The sequence below is a fragment of the Chiloscyllium punctatum genome, chromosome 37 (assembly GCF_047496795.1).
Source record: "Chiloscyllium punctatum isolate Juve2018m chromosome 37, sChiPun1.3, whole genome shotgun sequence".
NCBI classification, from domain to species: domain Eukaryota; kingdom Metazoa; phylum Chordata; class Chondrichthyes; order Orectolobiformes; family Hemiscylliidae; genus Chiloscyllium; species Chiloscyllium punctatum.
In genome coordinates this window covers 41539934-41559952 of record NC_092775.1, presented here as the reverse complement: position 1 = coordinate 41559952, position 20019 = coordinate 41539934, and the positions used below count along the sequence as shown (strand labels likewise).

Below are 20019 nucleotides of genomic sequence, written 5' to 3'. Positions count from 1 at the left end.
GAGTACCCTCTTGCCTTGTTACTTCTTCCAAAGTGCATCATCTCACACTGATCAGTTTCATCTGCCACTAAACTGCCCATCTGACCAATCCATCTATACAGCACCCTCCTGATCTTCTTCCTCATTGTCAATCATCTGGCCAATCCTTGTGTCAGAATTAAGAGTTAATTAAAACACATGAGAACCTGCTTGGGATATAGGAGACAGACAGTCAGGTGCAGAGAATGGACTCAGATTGGTCTATTAACTGTACTGCAGTCTCAGCTTTTCAATACATGTTACTATTTCACCAAGTCAGTAATGTTGCATAAAGTTTATAACATAATTTTAAGTTGGGAAGCCCAGTACACTGTATAGATGGGAGCAGCAAGTTGTAAAGAGGCATAGACAGAAAAAGTATGCAGGGTAAGTTAAGTTTGCAGAGGCCATTCAATTTATGCCCAAGGATGACTATTCAAACAGTTTCCTAACCATGAAAGAATAGGAGCTGTGGAGAAGCAAAGGGATCTGGGTACCCACATATAAAAGATAAGTTTTAAAATGCCCAGATATAAAGACAAATCAAAAATCGTGGAGTGATGGCCTTTATCTCAAAGAGGATAAAACACCAAGTGGGGAACAGGAAGCTTTGATTAGGTGTCAACTGGAATACTGTATTTAGTTTTGGACATATCGGCTTCAGGGAGTATAGATTCACCAGAATTGTACCAGGGCTCATCAAGTTAAATTATGAAGATGCATAAATTTGACTTGCACTTCTTTTTTGAATCTGGAATGATGATTTAAGCGAAGTGTTTAAAACGATAAAATGGGTTAAAAGGTAGATGAGGGTAAATCACTTCTATTGTTGAGAACATCTGGATCAAGGGGAGCATACTTTTAAATTAGAACCTTTTTTCTGCAGAAAGGGTAGCAAAAATCTGGAACACTTTGTCCTAAAAGACTTTCAAAGTCGGGTCAAGTAAAATTTCAAGACTGACATTGAAAGATATTTGTTAGGTAAGTGTATCAAAGGATATGTATCATTGGTGAGTAAACAGAGTTGAGGGATAAAACAGCCATGACCAGATGAATGGCAGAACAGACTTAAAAAGGATGAAGTGTCTATTATCTGATGTACTCAATCAAATATGTTATTTTATGGAAATATTTCCCAGTACTCAAAACCACCCTTTAACACATGGGATTTGGTGCATTAATTGTTTCGTGCCATGCCCTTTTGAGTTGTTTGTATTTATATTGTACCCTGAATGCTGTTTAACAGTATGCACTGCATGACACAAAAAAATGCAACTTGTTTTGATTTTTTTTTTAATTTGGCAGCTATATAAACATAATCCAAGTTGTTTTTGTAAATACTGTCCAACAACTCAGTCTTATACAGGGAAATTGGGTTTATCTAAATAACTTATTTCTTTATCTAGACACAGAGAAACCACTAAATTAGAGCAACAAAACAATTCGACAAAATAGTTAACAGGAACAGTTAGCATAGTTATGAAATGATAAATAGCCTTGATCCAAATGTAGTCTGTTGGAATAAGTTCAAAGCAAATACAATCCACTGCACAGATGTCTTTCACTCTGCACAATTAGCAAGAGGTGCAGCTGTCAACAAATACATTTATGGGAACTTAGATAAATTACTTAATTTCACAAAGCTTTGGATAATACAGTTTATTAAAGACTAGTCAAGCATGATTAGCATTGTTCAATTATTTGTTATTGGTATGAACAAAAATGAAATATTACAATTCATATCGTGAGAGTATTAATTTCTATTAGTGCCTAATACGGGCCTTACTTTGGCACTTGCATGCATTTGCAGTATTTGTATTAAATACTTCCTGATTGTTCTGAGGCTTTAGAAACTAGTTTTACATGTTTCTATCTTTAGAAAATCTCACCAGCATCATGGCTTAGCCTGTACCCAAGCAGCTTAATTTTAACCTTGATCGGTGACAACATAGCATGACAGTGAGCTCCTTACATCTGGCTTCTCCAGGATAAGTGTTGACCCATTATAGATATAATGGCCAGAATATTGATATAATTGGATTCATTGTCCTGAGGTTAACTCTTCAGATGATGAACCCCTTAAAATTCTATGGTCAATCTATTCAACGACAATGGAAAAAAAAATATTTTTCATTCTTCAGATCCATGTCTGTATAACAGAATATGGCACTGTCTGCTTTATGAATCCATTTCATCAAAAGCACTTAAGTATGAACCTGAATCATTTGATAATTGTTTCAATTTTACACATTCATGTTGAGGGAAAATTCCTAGCAAGTATTCCATTGTTTTCCAATTTTTCATGAAATGGAAGCACTGTGACATTTAACCTTTTTTGTCTTTTAAACTTCTGGAAGAAGAGCATTACACAGACATAAATCCCTTTTGAGTCTATGGTTACTATAAAACTTGATAGGAGACTACACATTCTTTGAACGCACTCCAGCTCCCTGAATTTGTGACTACATGCTTGTACCTTATCTTGCATGTGAAGACTGGACTGTTTGATATGCATCATGAAATTGTCAACAAATGTGATGTATCAATTGCCTCCTAGCTCAGGAAGCAAGGATAATAGTCTCCTGCTCAGATCACAGGTCTGTGAGATTTTTGCTAAGGTTTCTTTTAAACTTGTTCATGGGACATGGACATAATTGGCTACGCCAGCATTTCTGGCCCATTCACAATGTCCTGGGAGATGGTGATTGTAAACTGCTTTTTTGAACAGTTTCAGACCATGTGGTGCTGTGCTGTTAGTAAAGGGATTCCACAATTTTGACTTAATTATATTGAAGACAAGTGATATACAGTGGAACTTACAGGTCATGGAATTTCATGCACCCCTGCCCTTGTTCTTTTAAGTGATACAGATCAAAGGCTTGGAAGCTGTTGTCTCAGGACTGTTGGTAGGTTGCCTCAGTCCATCTTATAAATGATGCACACTGCTATTATTATTATGTATCAGTGTTGAATGAAAGTGAATGAAGAAAGTCATAAATGGAGTGACAATCAAGTAGTTTGTTTTGTTCTGGATGATAGAACTATTTGAACATTGTTGGAACTGCATTCATTGGACAAGTGGAAGGTATTCCATTGTACTCTTGACCTGTGCCTTGTAGATGCTGGATGGACTTTGGAGACTGAGGAAGTGAGTTATTCACTGATTAGATTACTTACAGTGTGGAAACAGACCCTCAGGCCCAATAAGTCCACACCGACCCATTCCCCTACATTTACTCCTGACTAATGCACCTAACACTATGGGCAATTTAGCATGGCCAATTCACCTAATCTGCACATCTTTGGACTGTGGGAGGAAACCGGAGCACCCGGAGGAAACTCACGCAGACCTGGGGAGAATGTGCAAACTCCACACAGACAGTTGCCCGAGGTGGAAATTGAACCCAGGTCCCTGGCGCTGTGAGGCAGCAGTGCTAACCACTGAGCCACTGTGCCGCCCTGGGCACACTTCAACAGAAAATCAGCTTTCAAATGCCAAACCAGGCCCCAGATATGACTGAGGTACCCACAAAATGCTTCAACACCACAATTCTGGCAGTCCAAAAGTCATCCAAATGTACACATGCATATCAAAGAAGTGAACAATCAAAAACTGAAATGCAACCTTTAGAATATGATCAAGCATTGCAGATTGCCAACCACACTCACTACATCGACAGTATAAGACACAGAAGTTTTTTTAACCATCAAAATCATTAGTCCACACCCAGCAGGTTGACATACCATGAAAATCAAAACTAATACAGAAGCTACTGACAACATATTGCTGCTGCGCATCCTAAAAGACATGTACTCCAACAAATCCATGGCACAATCTACAAAAGACTACCTCACTGTGTACAACAAATCATCAATTCTGAGCAGTGTTACAATCACATTAAGTGCTGGTATGTAAATAAATATAAATGATACACACTGCAATTATTGTGTATCAGTGCTGAATGGCAGTGAATGAAGGTGGTGGTGAATGGAATGGCAATCAAGCAGCAAGTTTTGTTCTAGATGTAATCAAGCTATTTGAGTGTGGTTGGAGCTGCATACATTTGATAAATGAATTGGAGAATATTCCACTGTACTTTTGACCTGTGCCTTGTAGATGGTGAACTGACTCTGTGGACTCAGGAATTGAGTTACCCACTGCACAATACCAAACTTGCCGCATGGTCTTGTACCCACAGTATTAAAATGGCTGATCCGGTTCAATATCTAGTCAACGATAATCCCAGAATTGTGGAGAAAACAGCTAGAGCAATGCCTTTGAATGCAAAGAAGAAATAGTTATTTATCTCTTGTTAGATTTGATCATTGCTAGGTAATTGCAAGGCTCACTGAAAGATGTAATGAAGTCTTGAAATCTTCTACCTGGTAGATACCAATGGCTGAACAGTATCAGGACTACAGGTATGTACAGACCTCACACTGTAACCTTTCAATAGATCCAGACCACATTCACTGTGGTGAGAATGAAAGAGCTACATGACTTCCCTCTTCAAAGTAGATCAAAATGAAACAGATACACTACTAGTGAGCAAATAGAGAACCATCACAACTGTGTATGGGAAATAGAACACTTGTGCATGGGAAATAGAGCACAAATCAGAATTTTTGTCACCAATACCTGGATACCCGCAATGGTTTCTAAGATATGCAGTCAGTCAAGTTTTATTAATTTGTACTGACCATGGTATTGTATTGAAAAGGAACAGAAACCAACTCAGACCTATGTATGACACAGCAGTCATGCATACATAATATAAGGAAGAAAACTGTAACAACAATGATTCTGAAATGATGCTGAGTGACAACAACCAGTGGCAAGATAACAAAGTTGTCAACTAAGAGCAACTGAGAATAACATGTACATGGGTATACAATTACAAGGTGAGGAGGAGTTGTCATGCCTCCAAACATTAGATAAAAGGTTGAATTATGAATCTTGTTAACTCTAAACTGTGTGACCTTTGGACTGTCTGCACACACAGAGGCAAGTTTTCAGCTGTAGGTATCAAATACATCCAATACATGCCAACACTGTTCCCAGCATTGATCTTGGGTTTTGGTAGTCACTGTTGTGTGCAGGCCTTGGAGGTCTGCACAGAAGAAAAAGTTAGAGGGAATGTAAAATTATCATGGAAGATCATCCGTGAGAGTCATTGATAAAGTAACTGGTGATCCTAAGACACTATCCGGAACACTCCAACACTAATATCTTGAGACTGAAATGATTGACCTCCAACATCTACAATAATTTTCCTCTGTGGTAGGTATTTCAAAATAGTGCAACATCCCAGCTCCAACAAATAAACTTTGGAAAGCTGAGCTGAGGTGACTGAGTAGGACTAAATGTAACAAGCAATCTGCTCAGCTGTTCAGATGCCATTAAAGGGAACCTTGGCACACAAATATCCAAGCAATGATTCAGTAATTGCCAGTCAAATACACCCTATTGTATTGACATTAAGTGGGTTGAAAACCAATCCAAGCAGTCAAAAGTTATTTGAATAATTTAACATATCCAGTAATCCCTCCAGGGTAACCATTTATAGGAATACATTGCTGCTCATCAAGTCTGACTGCTTTCATGTAACCACCAGCAGAATAGGAAAATTGGCTTTATAGAAATGAGTGTTTAACTGGAAATAAGGTCAATTTCTTATGTTTTCTTCCTTTTGTCTTCTTCCTTAACTAAGTTGCACTGTGAGAAAGCTAAGGACATATGGTTTGTGCTAAATAAATTACAAATAGTTTGCTGAACTTTCAGGATACCATAACCTTCTAACTTCTTCAGGTTTTTAAGCACCACTTTTTCATCATAACTGCATTTTTTAAAAAACACAATGTTTGCTGAACTGTGTGAGAATTTGTTATTTATAGTGTTACTGGACAAATGCTTTAAACATACATGCAACATTCCCCTGTCTGTTATTTAGTAGAGCCATTAGATTAGTGGTCTTTGTCAAAATAATGGAGAATGAAATTTCATTTGAGCCTTTTAATCTGAAAAATATCACTGGCATTTATTTTTACTTTGGTGCAGTTTTCTTTCTGTAGGAATAGGTATCTTGACCTTTTAACACATGAACACTCTGCAATCCAATTCAAATTAAGGGTAGGAGGCCTTGACCCAGAAATGAAGCAGATACCTGAAGTAAATAGACTTCAATTCTTTAAGAGTATTTTAGAGAAGACTCATGAGGCTGATCCCTGGAACTACCTTATGAGCAGGTTGGGCCTATACTCATTGAAGTTCAGAAGAGTGAATATGAAATACATAAGGTTCTGAGGGGCCTGAAAAGATGTTTGCTCAGATGATGTTTTCTATGAGTCTCCCATTAAAGATAGAGGTGAGGAGGAATTTCTCCTCTCAGAGGATGGTAAATGTTTGGAATTCTCTTCTTCAGGCAGAAATGGAGATGGATCATTGACTATACTCAAAGTGGATATGCTTTTCATTCTTGGGAATCAAGGGGGAGTACAGGGAGGGTGTGGAGAGATGAGGCATGGGGATTGGCCCATTGGGTAGCAAAGTGAACCAGTGTCTATAATCAGACAAGGTTGGATCTTGTCAAATGGTGAAGCAGGCTCAAGGTACTGATTGGCTTCCTGCTGCTCCCATTTCTTATGATTAGTATACCAAGAAGTTGCTTTGAAAAGGTAAATTATTTAACTAGTTTACTCATTTCAGCTCTCATCTTACTCATTGTAAAGATAATATTCAAAGTTGAAATTTATGGTGGTTAATCTACTTTAATTTGCATTATTCAGTCTCTATATTTGCAACAAAGTAGAACAAACAAGCACAACTTCTCCAAGAGCATGTAAGCTTTTGCCAGATTGGAATTGGATAAATATTTGATAAAGAAGAATGTAATGGTTTACTGGAAAACAGCATGGACACAGAAGTGGAATAAATATCTCCAATTGAAAAGTTAGTACATTACAGGTTTCACATGCTGAATGGTATGCTCCTGTACTGCCATGTATATATGTGCATTCTTAATAATAATGTGCTGTCTTGAAATAGCATTAACTGATGCAAGAATGACAATTTCTTGTTGTGTTACTTTTCTCTAGTTTGTCCCAGGCTTGTGACCAGTGTTTTCCTGCTGCTGATGCTGATGTCCTCAGTCACATGCAAGTGCAAAGGGAAGAAGTGCAAGATTGGCGTCATCCTAGAGAATTATAAAGCAGTCATGTTTGATGAATTAAGAAGCTTAGTATGTACATGAAAGCTTTTGGATTTTATGAGCATTATGAAATACTAAAATTAAATAACCAGATTTACACTAACCCCATCATTTTATTTGCAGAAAAATATCACAGGGATTTCTGAAAACAATGAAATGCTGAAACACCCAAAAATGTTTAGTTGTCGATCTAATAAGGTACAATGTAATATCCATCTTCTATTCCATTAAATGATCCATTTCAATCATTCTTGTAAATACTGCAATATATAAGAATGGAACATTTTAAAAATAAATATGGTCATAATTTGTATTAGGATATTTAATCAATGTATGTTTCAAATTCCAAATGCATCTACTTGAATTTCTATGGTACTGTTTTTGTAAAAGAATTTCTCAGACTGGAATTATGGTTTAAGAGTTTGGATTTCAGAGTGCTCTTGAAAGCAGAGAAACAGCTAATAAGACAAAATAATTCAGTAAAAGATTTCCAAGGCCATGTCTGAGGGCTATTCAAAAATGAGTGGTATTCTTCAGACCTTATGAGTGAAAAGGATTTCCCAAATAAGTGAGACAGCATTTGAATTAAAGATGAGGTTTTAAATAATACTGCAAAACAGTAAAGGTGATGTGGGACTTAATGTGGGACAGAGGTTTACAGTGATTGAGTCTCTCCAATTCTTTGGGGTAGAAAATACCCACAGAAGAAATATATTTACATTTTAGTTTTAGTTCAGTGTCCCCTTATTTGGCAACTATGTCCCCTAGTTCAAGATCCCCCTCGAGAGAGGAAACAGTTTCTCAACATCTACCCTGTCAAACATAATTTTCTGGGGATCTGGATTTGAATCCCACCGGGGAAGATTGTGGAACCTGAATTCAATAAAAAAAATGTCTAATGATGACCATGAAACCATTGTTGATTGTTAGGGGAAAAAAGACATTTGGTTTACTAATGTACTTTAGGGAAAGAAAAGCCATGCTTATCTGGTTTGGCCTTCATGTGACTGCAGACCCACAGCAATGTTCAATGTGATTAACTCTTAACTGCCCTCTGGGCAATCAGGGAGTGGCAATGAATGCTGGTCTAGCCAGTGACGTCCACATCCTGTAAATGTGTAAAGACCCTTCATGTTCTTGGATGTTTCAGTAAGATCACTGCTCAATTTTCTGAACTCTAATGAATAAAGGCCAAATCTAATTAGCTATTCTTGATAAGTAAACCCTTTCATCCCAGGAATCAGCCTAATGAATCTTTTTTGAACCATCTCCAAGGCCAGTGCATGCTTTCTTAAATACGGGATCTAAAACTGTGCACAGTATTCCAGGTGCGATCTCAGCAACACCATCTACAGTTGTAACAAGACTTCCCTTTTTGCCCCTAATAATAGATACCAAGGTCTCATTTGCCTTTTGTTTAATTTGCTGTACCTGTATGCTAACCTTTTGTATTTCATACACAACAACACCAACACATACACAACTGCACAACAGTTTTTGGTGTTATTTTCCATTTAAAGAATAGTTTATCTTTTGATCCTTCCTACTTTATATTTTCCTAATTTCAATTCCATCTATCAAATTTTTGGCCACTTGCTTAACCTATTTATATCCTCTTGCAGGTTCTTCATGTCCTCATCACAACATGACCTTATCCCTCTTTTTGCATTGTCAACAAACTTAACTGCAATACAAGGTGTCTCCTCATCCAAGTCATTAATACAGATGGTCAATAACTGAGATCGCAAGATTAATCCTTATAGTCCTCCACTGATTATGTTTTCCAACATGCAAAAGATCTATTAATGCTGTCTTGTGGTCATCTGTTTGTTAACCAATCCTCAATCCATGCTAATTCATTATCTCCAATACCGTGAGATCCAGTCTTGAGCTATAACCTTGACACCGTATTGAATTATTTCTTGAAACTTAAACACGTTTTCTAGTTATCCTTTATCAATTCTACTGATTATATCCTCAAAGAACTCTATCAAACTTGTCAAACATAACTTCTCTTTCATAAAATTATATTAATTCTGTTTGATTGTTCAAAGCTTTTCTTAATATCCTACTATTTCTTCCTCAATAGTGGACTCTTAGCATTCTCCCTCCAAAAATGTACTGACCCTCCTTGAACAGGGGAATCAGATTAGCAATTTTAAAATCCACATGAACCCTCCCGGATTCAATGAGTTTTGGAATATTTTGACCAATATCTCCACTACTTTTTATTAAAGATTAGATTAGATTACTTTCAGTGTGGAAACAGGCCCTTCGGCCCAACAAGTCCACACCGACCCGCCGAAGCGCAACCCACCCAGACCCATTCCCCTACATTTACCCCTTCACCTAACACTATGGGCAATTTAGCATGGCCAATCCACCTAACCTGCATATTTTTGGATTGTGGGAGGAAACCGGAGCACCTGGAGGAAACCCATGCAGACACGGGGAGAATGTGCAAACTCCACACAGAGAGTCGCCTGAGGCGGGAATTGAACCCGGGTCTCTGGCGCTGTGAGGCCATTTCCTTTAAAACCCTTGGATGCAGGACATCATATCTTGGTGACTTGATTGCCTTTAGTTCATGTGTTTATCAACTACTTTGTCTCTCATAATAGGAATTATTACAAGATATTTCCTCCCATTAGCTTCTTGCTAAATGTTTCTTTGAGATACATATAGTATCCCCCAAACATGAAGCCAGATGCAAAACATTGGTTTAATTCATCTGCCATTACTCCCTGCTAATGTTATTAATTCCAAGATCCCACACTTACTTTAGCAACACACTTTCTTTTTATATTTCCATAGAAGCTCTCACTGTTTATTTTTTATATTTCTAGTCAATTTATTTTCGTAAGATATCTGAGACCCAACCATCTTCAGCTACTTCATCAATGCCTTCCCTCCATCATAAGGTCAGAATTGAGGATGATCACCAATAATTGCACAGCGTTCAGAAGCATTCATGGCTCATCAGACACTGAAGCAATTTCAAATGCAACAAGATCTGGACAATATCTCAGCTTAAACTGAAAAATGTAGAATAATATTTGCATCACACAAATGCTAGGCAATGACCATCTCCAATAACAGAGAATTTCATCATTGTTCTTTCTCTTTCAAGACACCACAATCACTGAATCCACAAATCAACAACCCTAGGGGTTACCATTGATCAAAACCTGAAATGAACTAGTCTTACAAATACAGTGACTACATGAGCATTTCAAATGCTAGGAATCTTGCAGCAGGTAACTCACCTCCTGATTTCTCAAAGCCTGTCCACCATAAATAAAGCATACATTAGGATGGAATACTCCCCACTTACCTGGATGAGTGCAGGTCCAACAATTCTCAAGAAGCTTGACACCATCCAGGAGAAAGCATCCTGTCTGATTGGCATCATATCCACCACCATCCACTCACTCCACTCAGTAGCAGCACTGTGAACTATCTACAAGATGAACTGCAGAAATTCACCAAGATTCTTTAGGCAGTACCTTCCAAACCCACAGAAGAACAAGAGTGGCAGATACACGGGAACATTACCATCTACAAGGTAATATCCAAGCCACTCACCATCCTAACGTGGAAATATATGGCCATTCTTTCAGTGTTGCTGGGTCAAAGTGCTGGTTTTGTGGCATTATGAGTCTGCCTACAGCACATTGACTTGCAGCAGTTCTAGAAGGCAGCTTAATTTTCCAAGGGCAAATAGGAATGGGCAATAAATGCTGTCCCAGCTATGAATGAATAAATAAAATGTTTACCTCTTTATTGGCTTTTTAGTCATCCACTGCTGAGCCCAAGAAAATTTCTAACCCTTTGGCCTACCAGTAGTTTTTAACCTCTTTGTATGCCTTAGTTTTGTTTATTAAATAATCTCTTTGGCCACCTTTGTTAATCCATCTCATTGAGTCCATCTTTTTGATGAGAATAAATTTTGCTGAGTGTTTTGAAAAAATTGCCCATATGCCTGCCACTGATCTTCATCTTAATTTATTTCCTTACCTTACATTAGAAAACTTCTGTTTCATACCTCTGAGACAGCCCTTATTTAAGTTGAGAACACTGATTTGATGCCCAAGTTACTCTCCTTTAAACTTATTCATTCATGGGATGACAGCATCGCTGGCCAGGCCAGTGTTTATTGCTCATCCTTAATTGGCCAGAGAGCAGTTAAAAGTCAACTATATTGCTGTGGATCTGGAGTCACATGTACGCCAGACCAGATAGGGACAGCAGTTTCTGTCCCTGAAGGACATTAGTGAACTAGGTGGGTTTTTGCAACAATCAGCAATTAATACATGGTTACCCTTAGACTCTTAATTCCAGATTTTTATTGAATTTTAAATTCCACCATCTTGCTGTGGCAAGATTTGAACCTGGGACCCCAGAACGTTACCTGAGTCTTTGGATTAACAGTCCAGTAATAATACCACTAGATCCACACCTTCACCTATGAGATCTCTGTTAAACCTGTCATAATTATGTATTACTAGATCTAAAGTAGCTTTTCCCTGGATAACAATTTAAATAAAACAAAGAACTACAGATCCTGGAAATCTGGAACAGAAATAGAAATTGCTGGAACTCAGCAGGTCCAGCAGTACCTGTGGAGAGAAAGCAGAAACAATATTTTGAGACCAGTGACCCTTCTTTAGATTGGATAGTAGCTAGAAAAAGGTGGCATATATGCTGAAAACAGGGACTAAAGGAGTAAGGGGAAAGGTGGAGCCCAGAGACAGAGACAATGACAGTTAGAGAGACAAAGGAATGGATTATAGTATTCCTGAGAGGAAGAAAAGCTGACAATGGGAATTATAAGTAGGATTGGCTGTGCTGAAAGCAGTCCATGTCAGGACCGTGAGGATGGGTAAAAGACATAGCAAAAGGTGTTCGGGTTTTAAAGTTATTGAGCTCTATATTGGGACGAGAAAGCTGCATGGCCCACAGCGGAAAACGAGATGCTGTTTATTCAGCTTGTGCTGAGCCTCACAGCAGACTGAAGACAGAGATGTTGACCAGGGAATATGGAGGTACAGTTGGTTCTGCTATAACGCATGTTTATTCAACGCGAATTGGCTTTAACACGATTTAAGAATTTAGACCATTATTAATAGAATGTGAACTTTCATTACCTAAATTGACTATAATGTGATTCCAGCCCCATTAGTTTGAATGGCGTGGCTATTGCACAATTTTCTTATAATGCGAGATTGCATGAGAACAGAACTATCGCGTCATATCGGAACCAACTGTACATTGAAGTGGCAGGCAACTGGAAACATAGGATCATTTTTGCAGAGGAGTATTCTGCAAAGTAGTTACCCAGCCTGCTTTTCAGTCTCTCCAATCCTTGTGAGCAACAAATACAATAGACTAGATGAAGTGAAGTGCAGGTAAATCACTACTTCACTTGGAAGGTGTGTCGGGGACCTTGGATAGTGAGAAGGGAGGAAGTAAATGGGCAAGTGTTCCACCTCCTCCAATTGCATAGGAAGATTGCATGAGGGGATATGAGGAGGTTTTGGGAATAGAGAAGGAATGAATCAGGAGGGAATGTTCTTTCACTCTGCAGATGTTGCCAGATCTGCTGAGTTTCTCCAGCAATATCTTCTCCTGGGTAGGTTATGCAACAGAGAAATAATCCCTGACACACTACACAAATCCCTCTTTCATAAAAGTACCCATGATGATGATAGTGCTTTTCTGATGCACCTCTATTATTTCCTGATTTATGCTTTATCCTACAGTGAGGCAAATCTTCAGGGACCCTACAGATGATTCCCAGCTGTGATTTCTTCTATTTTCTATTCCCTGTTTTCACCTGATTCTACATCACAATTTATTGCATTTTTATCATTATTCACCACTGCACTGGTACCTTCATTATATATAAAGATATCCCATCTCCTTTTCCTTTATGCCTTCTCTTCTGAAGGTCAAATATCCTTGAATATTGAGTTCACAATCTTGGCCACTCTGTTGCCATGTCCCTATAATAGCCCTGAAGTCATACTAATGTATTTCTATTTGAGCTGTCAACTCATCTATCTTGTTAAAAGCACAGCATGTATTGAGTTAAAGAGCCTTAAGCTTTGATTGTTTACCATTATTACCTAGATTAGAGTGGTGCTGGAAAAGCACAGCAGGCCAGGCAGCATCCAAGGAGCAAGAAAACCGACGTTTCGGGCAAAAGCCCTTCATCAGGAATAATTTCTCCACCCCAGAGGCTCCCTGCCTTCATTCCTGATGAAGGGCCCTGGCCTGAAACGTTGATTTTCCTGCTCCTCGGATGCTGCCTGGCCTGCTGTGCTCTTCCAGCACCACTCTAATCTGGACTATGATCTCCAGCATCTGAAATCCTCACTTTTACCATTATTCCTAGTCTGGTTCTACCTTCTGCTGCAATGTTCTGCATATATTTTCTACCCCTTACTATCACATCTTGAATATCACTTGCTTCTTTACCACCTTCACCTCTACTCTCTCAACTCAATTTATTTTTTAACTTTCCTTCAATTTAACCCTCACCTCCATTTATTAGCGTAGAGCCCTATCCACAACTCTATTTATGTAGTTAGCCTGGAACACTGGCCACAACATGATTCCAATGATTCCCATCCCAATGTAACAGCTCTCTTGTTCTCCACTACTGATGCCAGTTCCAAATGATTTGGAACCCATTTCTTCCACATTAGTCTTTGAGTCACATACGTACCTCTTTCATTTTATTCATCCTATGCTAGTTTGTGTTTGACTCAGGTAGTAATCTGAAGATTCTTACTGTTATGGTTCTGATTTTTAATTTATCCAAAAGCTGCTCAAAGTCCTTCAGCAGATCCCCTTTCCTGGTCCTACCTATGTTGCTAGTTTCTACACAGTTCACAACAATAAAGGTGCTGTCTTTGCAATGGAATGAGGAGATCAAGGTGAAGAAAACTTGTGAGCTTCTGTATCACCAAACAAGGAATTGACAGAGAATGTGAGGAGTTTGGTGGAGGAATGACATTACTGATGAACTAAATTCAATCATTTCGGCAGTTGATAATCCATTGAAGCATTTGATCCCTTAAGAACTCAATATCAAATAGATATATGGACATTAAGTACTCGATCATTAAGGGGCAATGAGAATATCTTGCTTGTACAACACCAACCTGCACAACAAAGTTGCTGGGTCTCCATCACAGTGTGGGCCTAAAATCTGGCTAACAATTGGCTTTACAGAGGCTTCAATTGATCCATCAATAGGCAAGCAACCAAATGCCTCACACATGTGCACATAAAATTTCAGACTGGTCATGGATGGGTGAGTAGTCAGTGGGAAAGCCAGCCACTGGATTTAGTATGCTCCTTGCTGACAGCAGAACCTATAATCCATCCCTTAGCAACTGGCCTAGATTTAATGGCTGCCATTGGCTTACAGATAGATTTGATTGTATACTTGAGGTGTTGCTGAGCAATAGCAAGCAGAACAACAAAGGTCAGACAGAGTAGAAATTGTTATTCGAAGCTGTTGTGATATTTACTGAGAAGGATTGGAAGGTGTTTTAGTTTGGAAACACAGAGTCCATGTTTTCCCACATCCTAGGGAGCTTTAACCACTGTGCAATTTGTTTTCATATAGTTTGCTACTGGAAACCAGCTTATTTGAGAGACTTAGCTCCCTGTCCAGCACAGAACATTTTGTGGCAAACTCAGACACAAGAGATTTAAAAAAGACATGGGGAGCATTTTTTTAAACCACAGAGGGTGGTTTGCATTTGGAATGAATATTCTGAGGAAGTGGTGGATGTAGGCAGAGTTACTATGTTTAAAAGACACTTTCATTAATATATGAATAGGAAAGGTTTGGAGGGATATGCACCATGTTGGGACTAATTTAGTTAGCAATTATATTTGGCCTGGGCTGGGTGGACTAAAGCATCTGTTTCCCTCTTGTATGACTCTTCTGTAAGAGCAGATTAAAAAGAAATCTGTTACTGTGTTAGCATTAGCATGGAGGAGCAGACACTTTGGACAATTGGCTAGAAGGGCCTGATCTTGGAGCAGTGAGCTACTGACCTCTGATCTCCGAACCTAATTCCAATCCTGACATCTGACCCCAAAGCTGTCTGATCCCCAATTTTGAAAAGGGGGAGGTGGGACAAAGATTAGATTCTGCATACAGTCACATCCCAGATTGAGATGGGATCTTGGTCTTTGGAATGGGAATGGGTTCATATGGTGATTCCAGTGATAGAGAAGAAGGTAGAAGTTGGTGGGACAGTTATAGTGGATGCATTGCCACTGGCCCACAAGCTACAAGAGCAATTATTATTTACCTGAACCTGTTGTAGCCTCTCTTAAGCTGAATGTTTCATGAGGCTGGGTGAGTGTGGTTGACCAAGGTTAAGTCTGTAAGTCAGCCAATTCAAATATGACCCTCATTATAATATTGAGATAGCTAACACAGCTTCACAATTCATAATTCATTGGGCAGGGCTGTGGTTTGAGTTTGATTTAATCTTAACATCTTACCTGATTCTAATTCCATCCATTCTTTGTAATAAGACAGGAGAGTAGCTGTGAGATTCTGGTGTCTGGGAGTTGGGTAAATAAAGGAAAGATATTAGAGGTCAATGGAAAGTTTAGTGGTGTGAAAGCTGGCTTGCATTGAAACCAAACCCACATGTTAAACTAAGAATATTTTCTACATTTGTATTTTAGGAGCAAAAGATACTTCGGTCAATTTATTGTATGACTGTTTTCCTAAAAGGTGAAGTTAACTGCACTGCAACTAATGACATAGATTCAGCCTTGTGCAAAATTAATAACCAAATGGAATCTGTAATAAAATGCCATTGTAACAAAGTGTACCAGGTTGGTAATCACTCTCTATCTATATTAATATGTAGAACATGTTGTGACTGCATACACCTCCAGTGGTTATCACATTTACCTACCGTAACATTTTCATGTTGTGAGTGTTTCTATTGTGTCTGCCAATCACACTTAAACCATGTTTATCTGAATTTATCAGATTTTCTAACAGTCCTCCCTGCTCTCATCTCCAGGATCGCTGGTATTGTGTTCCATGCAACTACCGGAGGCCTACTAAATACTATAAGTAGCAACTCACCAAACCTCCTTCAATGGCATGTAGCAAAATTACAATCTAGATGGACAAGGGCAGCAGACATTGGGACAACACCATGTATCAATTCCCCTTCAAGTCATACACCATCTATATTCGAAACCATCTCACCATTTCTTTATTGTTGCTGGACCATAATCCTGGAACTCCATTCTAGCACCCTCAGTGTACCAGATTAACTGCTGTGGTTTGAGAAGGCAGCTAATCACCACCTTGTCAAAGATAATTAAGGGTGGGCAACAATACAAACCTAATTAGTGATACCCATATCCTATGAACAAATAAAAATCATTTGTAAAAATCAGTCAGTCCAAAAGGGAAAAAAACAATAAAACCAGTGAATAGGACATCCTAGTCTAGACTCATCTTTCAACAGAAAACCAATATATTCATTGTAACTATTTCTGATGTTTTTTGTGGGTTTGTTTTTCCTGAGAGGACACGTATAGATTTTCACCCAGGCTATTTTGAGCCTGATCTATATTTATTGAGGACAAGCTTCACAGCTTCATTGAGAAGCAACTTTGATATCAAGGCTCTTATCTTATCAAAGTCAGACCTCAGGTCAACGCAGAGTGGATTTCATCACGTCAAACCGGTGTAATGACTGCGTAGCAAGGGAAACTTAGTTCTTCCTAGCACTAGAGCATGAGTAACAACAAAGGAAGACGTTATAAAGGCATACCTTTTATAGGTGGAAGTGGGACCACCGGTGAATTCTGAGGTGGAAAGCCAGATACTTGCTCCACCAAAGTAGTTTTGTCAAGGATCTCATTGGTAGGTACTTACTTATAAAATTGCCACCTCCCATCCCTTGCAATCAATATCCATCAGTTATTTCATGAAACAGCCTGGATATCGAAAAAAGACCCTGACAGATATAGCAGATTTGTACTTTATGACAGCATTTGGTCCATTATAATTATATTATGTTATATTATATTATAATTGAAATAGTATAAGTAGGTTGTACTTGAATATGAAATGTAAAGTTCATAAATCCTGTACTTGTCTTTTATTCTGTATACATTGAAGACAAATCTCTTAACTGTTAACTGTTGTCACAGAGTACTGATTGACTGAGCTGAATAATTAGATCTGTTTGGTATAGCTGTAAGACCTAGCAGCATAAGTAGGCCATTCAGCCCATCACATTGCCCTGCCATTCAATGAGATCATGGTGGATCTGATAATCCTTTCCCCCATAATTCTTGATTACCCAACTGATTAAAATTCTCAGACAAGATCACTGGGTTAGTTTCATTCTTTCTCTTAACACAGTCAATTTATTTTACCTACTCTAAATCACTGCTCTATGATAGAATCCCTATAGTGTGGAAATAGGCCACTTGGAGCAACAAGTCCACAGTGACCCTCTGAAGTGTATCCCACCAAGACATATTCTCCTTCCCTATCACTTTACTTTTCCCCTTATTAATGCACCTAACCTACACATTCCTGAACACTACGGGCGATTTAGCATGGTCAATTGACCTGAACTGCACATCTTTGGACTGTGGGAGGAAAACGAAACACCTAGAGGAAACTCACGCAGACATGGGGAGAATGCGCAAATTCCACACAGACAGTCGCCTGAGGCTGGAATCAAACCCGGGTCCCTGGCACTGTGAGGCAGCAATGTTAATCCCTGAGCCACCATGCCACCCTAGTTTGCAATTAGCATAACCTATCTAAATTGTGTTTTTAGCTATTTTGGATATACAGCACAAAAATGGTCACAGTTCAACAGTAATTGAAACATTGCTTCCATTTTCTGGGTATGTAAATGGTGTAGTTCATCTAATATGTTACATGTAGCACTCATTGCTAAATTCATCAGACTCACACATGTCAACAAGAAGTGGGCCTTTTTCAAATGCGTGTTTAAATTAGGTTCTCTAGGAGCTAGGAAATTCAAATGTGCTTTCCTAATTCTAAATTTACTGCAATCAGCCCCTCACATTGACGTTACATCAACCTCTCTCCTGAGATTACTTGAGGATAGTTTTTGGTCAGGATTCTGGAAATTATATTTTGATGTTGGCATTCTTCTGAAATAGAGAGGAAATCCAAAAATGGGCCTAGATGAAAATTTAATCTTGTGTTTGTTATTTAACTGGAGGCTTTATTGTTGTGGAGAATAGAGATTGCAGTACTATATGTTTTAGGTATTTGAATAAGTGCATGGTTGTCATAGAGACAGCCATACATGTTTTATTTTGCACCTGGCTATGATAATTCTGACCCAGAAGGGCTAATGTCAAAGCAAAAAGATCTACTATTCACCACTAAAAGATAAAAGGTAAAGTCACCATAGTCTTCTTACTGGATCATAGGGCTGGTCTCTCAGAGAGAGCATCACCATGCCTCAGGACTGGGGAGAGGTTGAGAAGGAGATTCCTTCATGGTAACCTCAACTAGCATAGGAATTGAACTTATGGTGCCAGCATCTCTTTGCCATCTAGCCAACTGAGCTAACTGCCCCCCACTATTGCAATCCCATACTGTGAACATACATAAATTCACCAAAACATAGAGCTACAATGTAAGGACAGTAGATTTTTCTAGCTGAGTAGAATACATGAGTGTTCTCATCAATCTCAATTAATCCAAAAATGGCAATGAAGGTAATGCCTAGAACATAAAATTCAAAATTTATATGACTATGATATTTTCATCTAGCATAAACATAATTCCAACTATACCCATACAAATTTTGAATGAATTAATTGTTATCTTCCCTTTATCTTTTAGCAGTTGAATAGAAGCACAAGGTGTAGTACTCATCAATCTAGCCACAAGAAAAGAGGCAAGAAACACAGAAAAGTAAAAACAAAGAAAGGAAACAAAGAACAACTGAGAATAATCTCAAATTTGTATTTGTGTTGGGAAAAATTATATGTTGGACCCTGTCAGAGTTGTGCAAGGACAGGCTGAAAATAAGCTAATAATTCTTCTTTTGGCTCAAAACGGGCTAACATTTAACAATGTTGCTTTCCTAGCTCTTTATGATCTGCCTACTTTCACTCCACATTAAACAACTTTTCAAATGTGATATTTCCTGTTGTGAAATATTGTTTAAAGATTTGTCTTTGTCACTGTGATTTTTGTAATTTATGTACAATTTCTTGGTATGGAGGAAATCGAGAAACTCAAAAGTCCAGAATTTGCTGGAGTAGGACTTTTGGTTGCCTTGCCTCATTTTGCTCTCATCTTTCAGTTCTGAAATATTTAAAATGCAAATTGCTGTGGTTGCCAGCTGGCAAAGACACAGTGAGGCCAATGGAGCAACTATGACCTTGATGACTAATGAGACCAACAGAATATCATTGGTAAATCAGATATAAGGATTAATTTTTTAAAAAGTGACAGAGAAGGAAATAAGGTGATATAGTGCCAAGATAAATACAAATTGCAAAGTAAAGCGATGTTAAGAAAGATATGTTTGGGGAAAAAAGTTAAAGGGCAAGAAGGGAAAGTGAAAAAAAAAATTTTTAGAATTTTAGAAGCTTTGATATAAAATGCATGAATCTCTATCCATTACAGAAATGAGAATCCATAGTTTCAATTGTTCTGAAGAGATTGAGTGGCATTGCAGAAACATAAAACACTCCTTAAAAAAGATTCTTATACTGTTAAGTTCCA

The 20019-nt window shown here is 38.3% G+C and overlaps 1 protein-coding gene across 1 annotated transcript; it reads left to right on the top strand.

Moving 5' to 3' along the window:
- Window positions 1–3763: 3763 nt before the first annotated feature.
- On the top strand, window positions 3764–19721 carry LOC140462780 (uncharacterized). The gene is made up of 6 exons (XM_072556047.1): window positions 3764–3926; window positions 7114–7256; window positions 7350–7424; window positions 15948–16100; window positions 19129–19250; window positions 19595–19721. The coding sequence occupies exons 1-6, from the start codon at window positions 3764–3766 to the stop codon at window positions 19719–19721; spliced, it is 783 nt and encodes a 260-aa protein (XP_072412148.1).
- The last annotated feature ends 298 nt before the right edge of the window (window positions 19722–20019 follow it).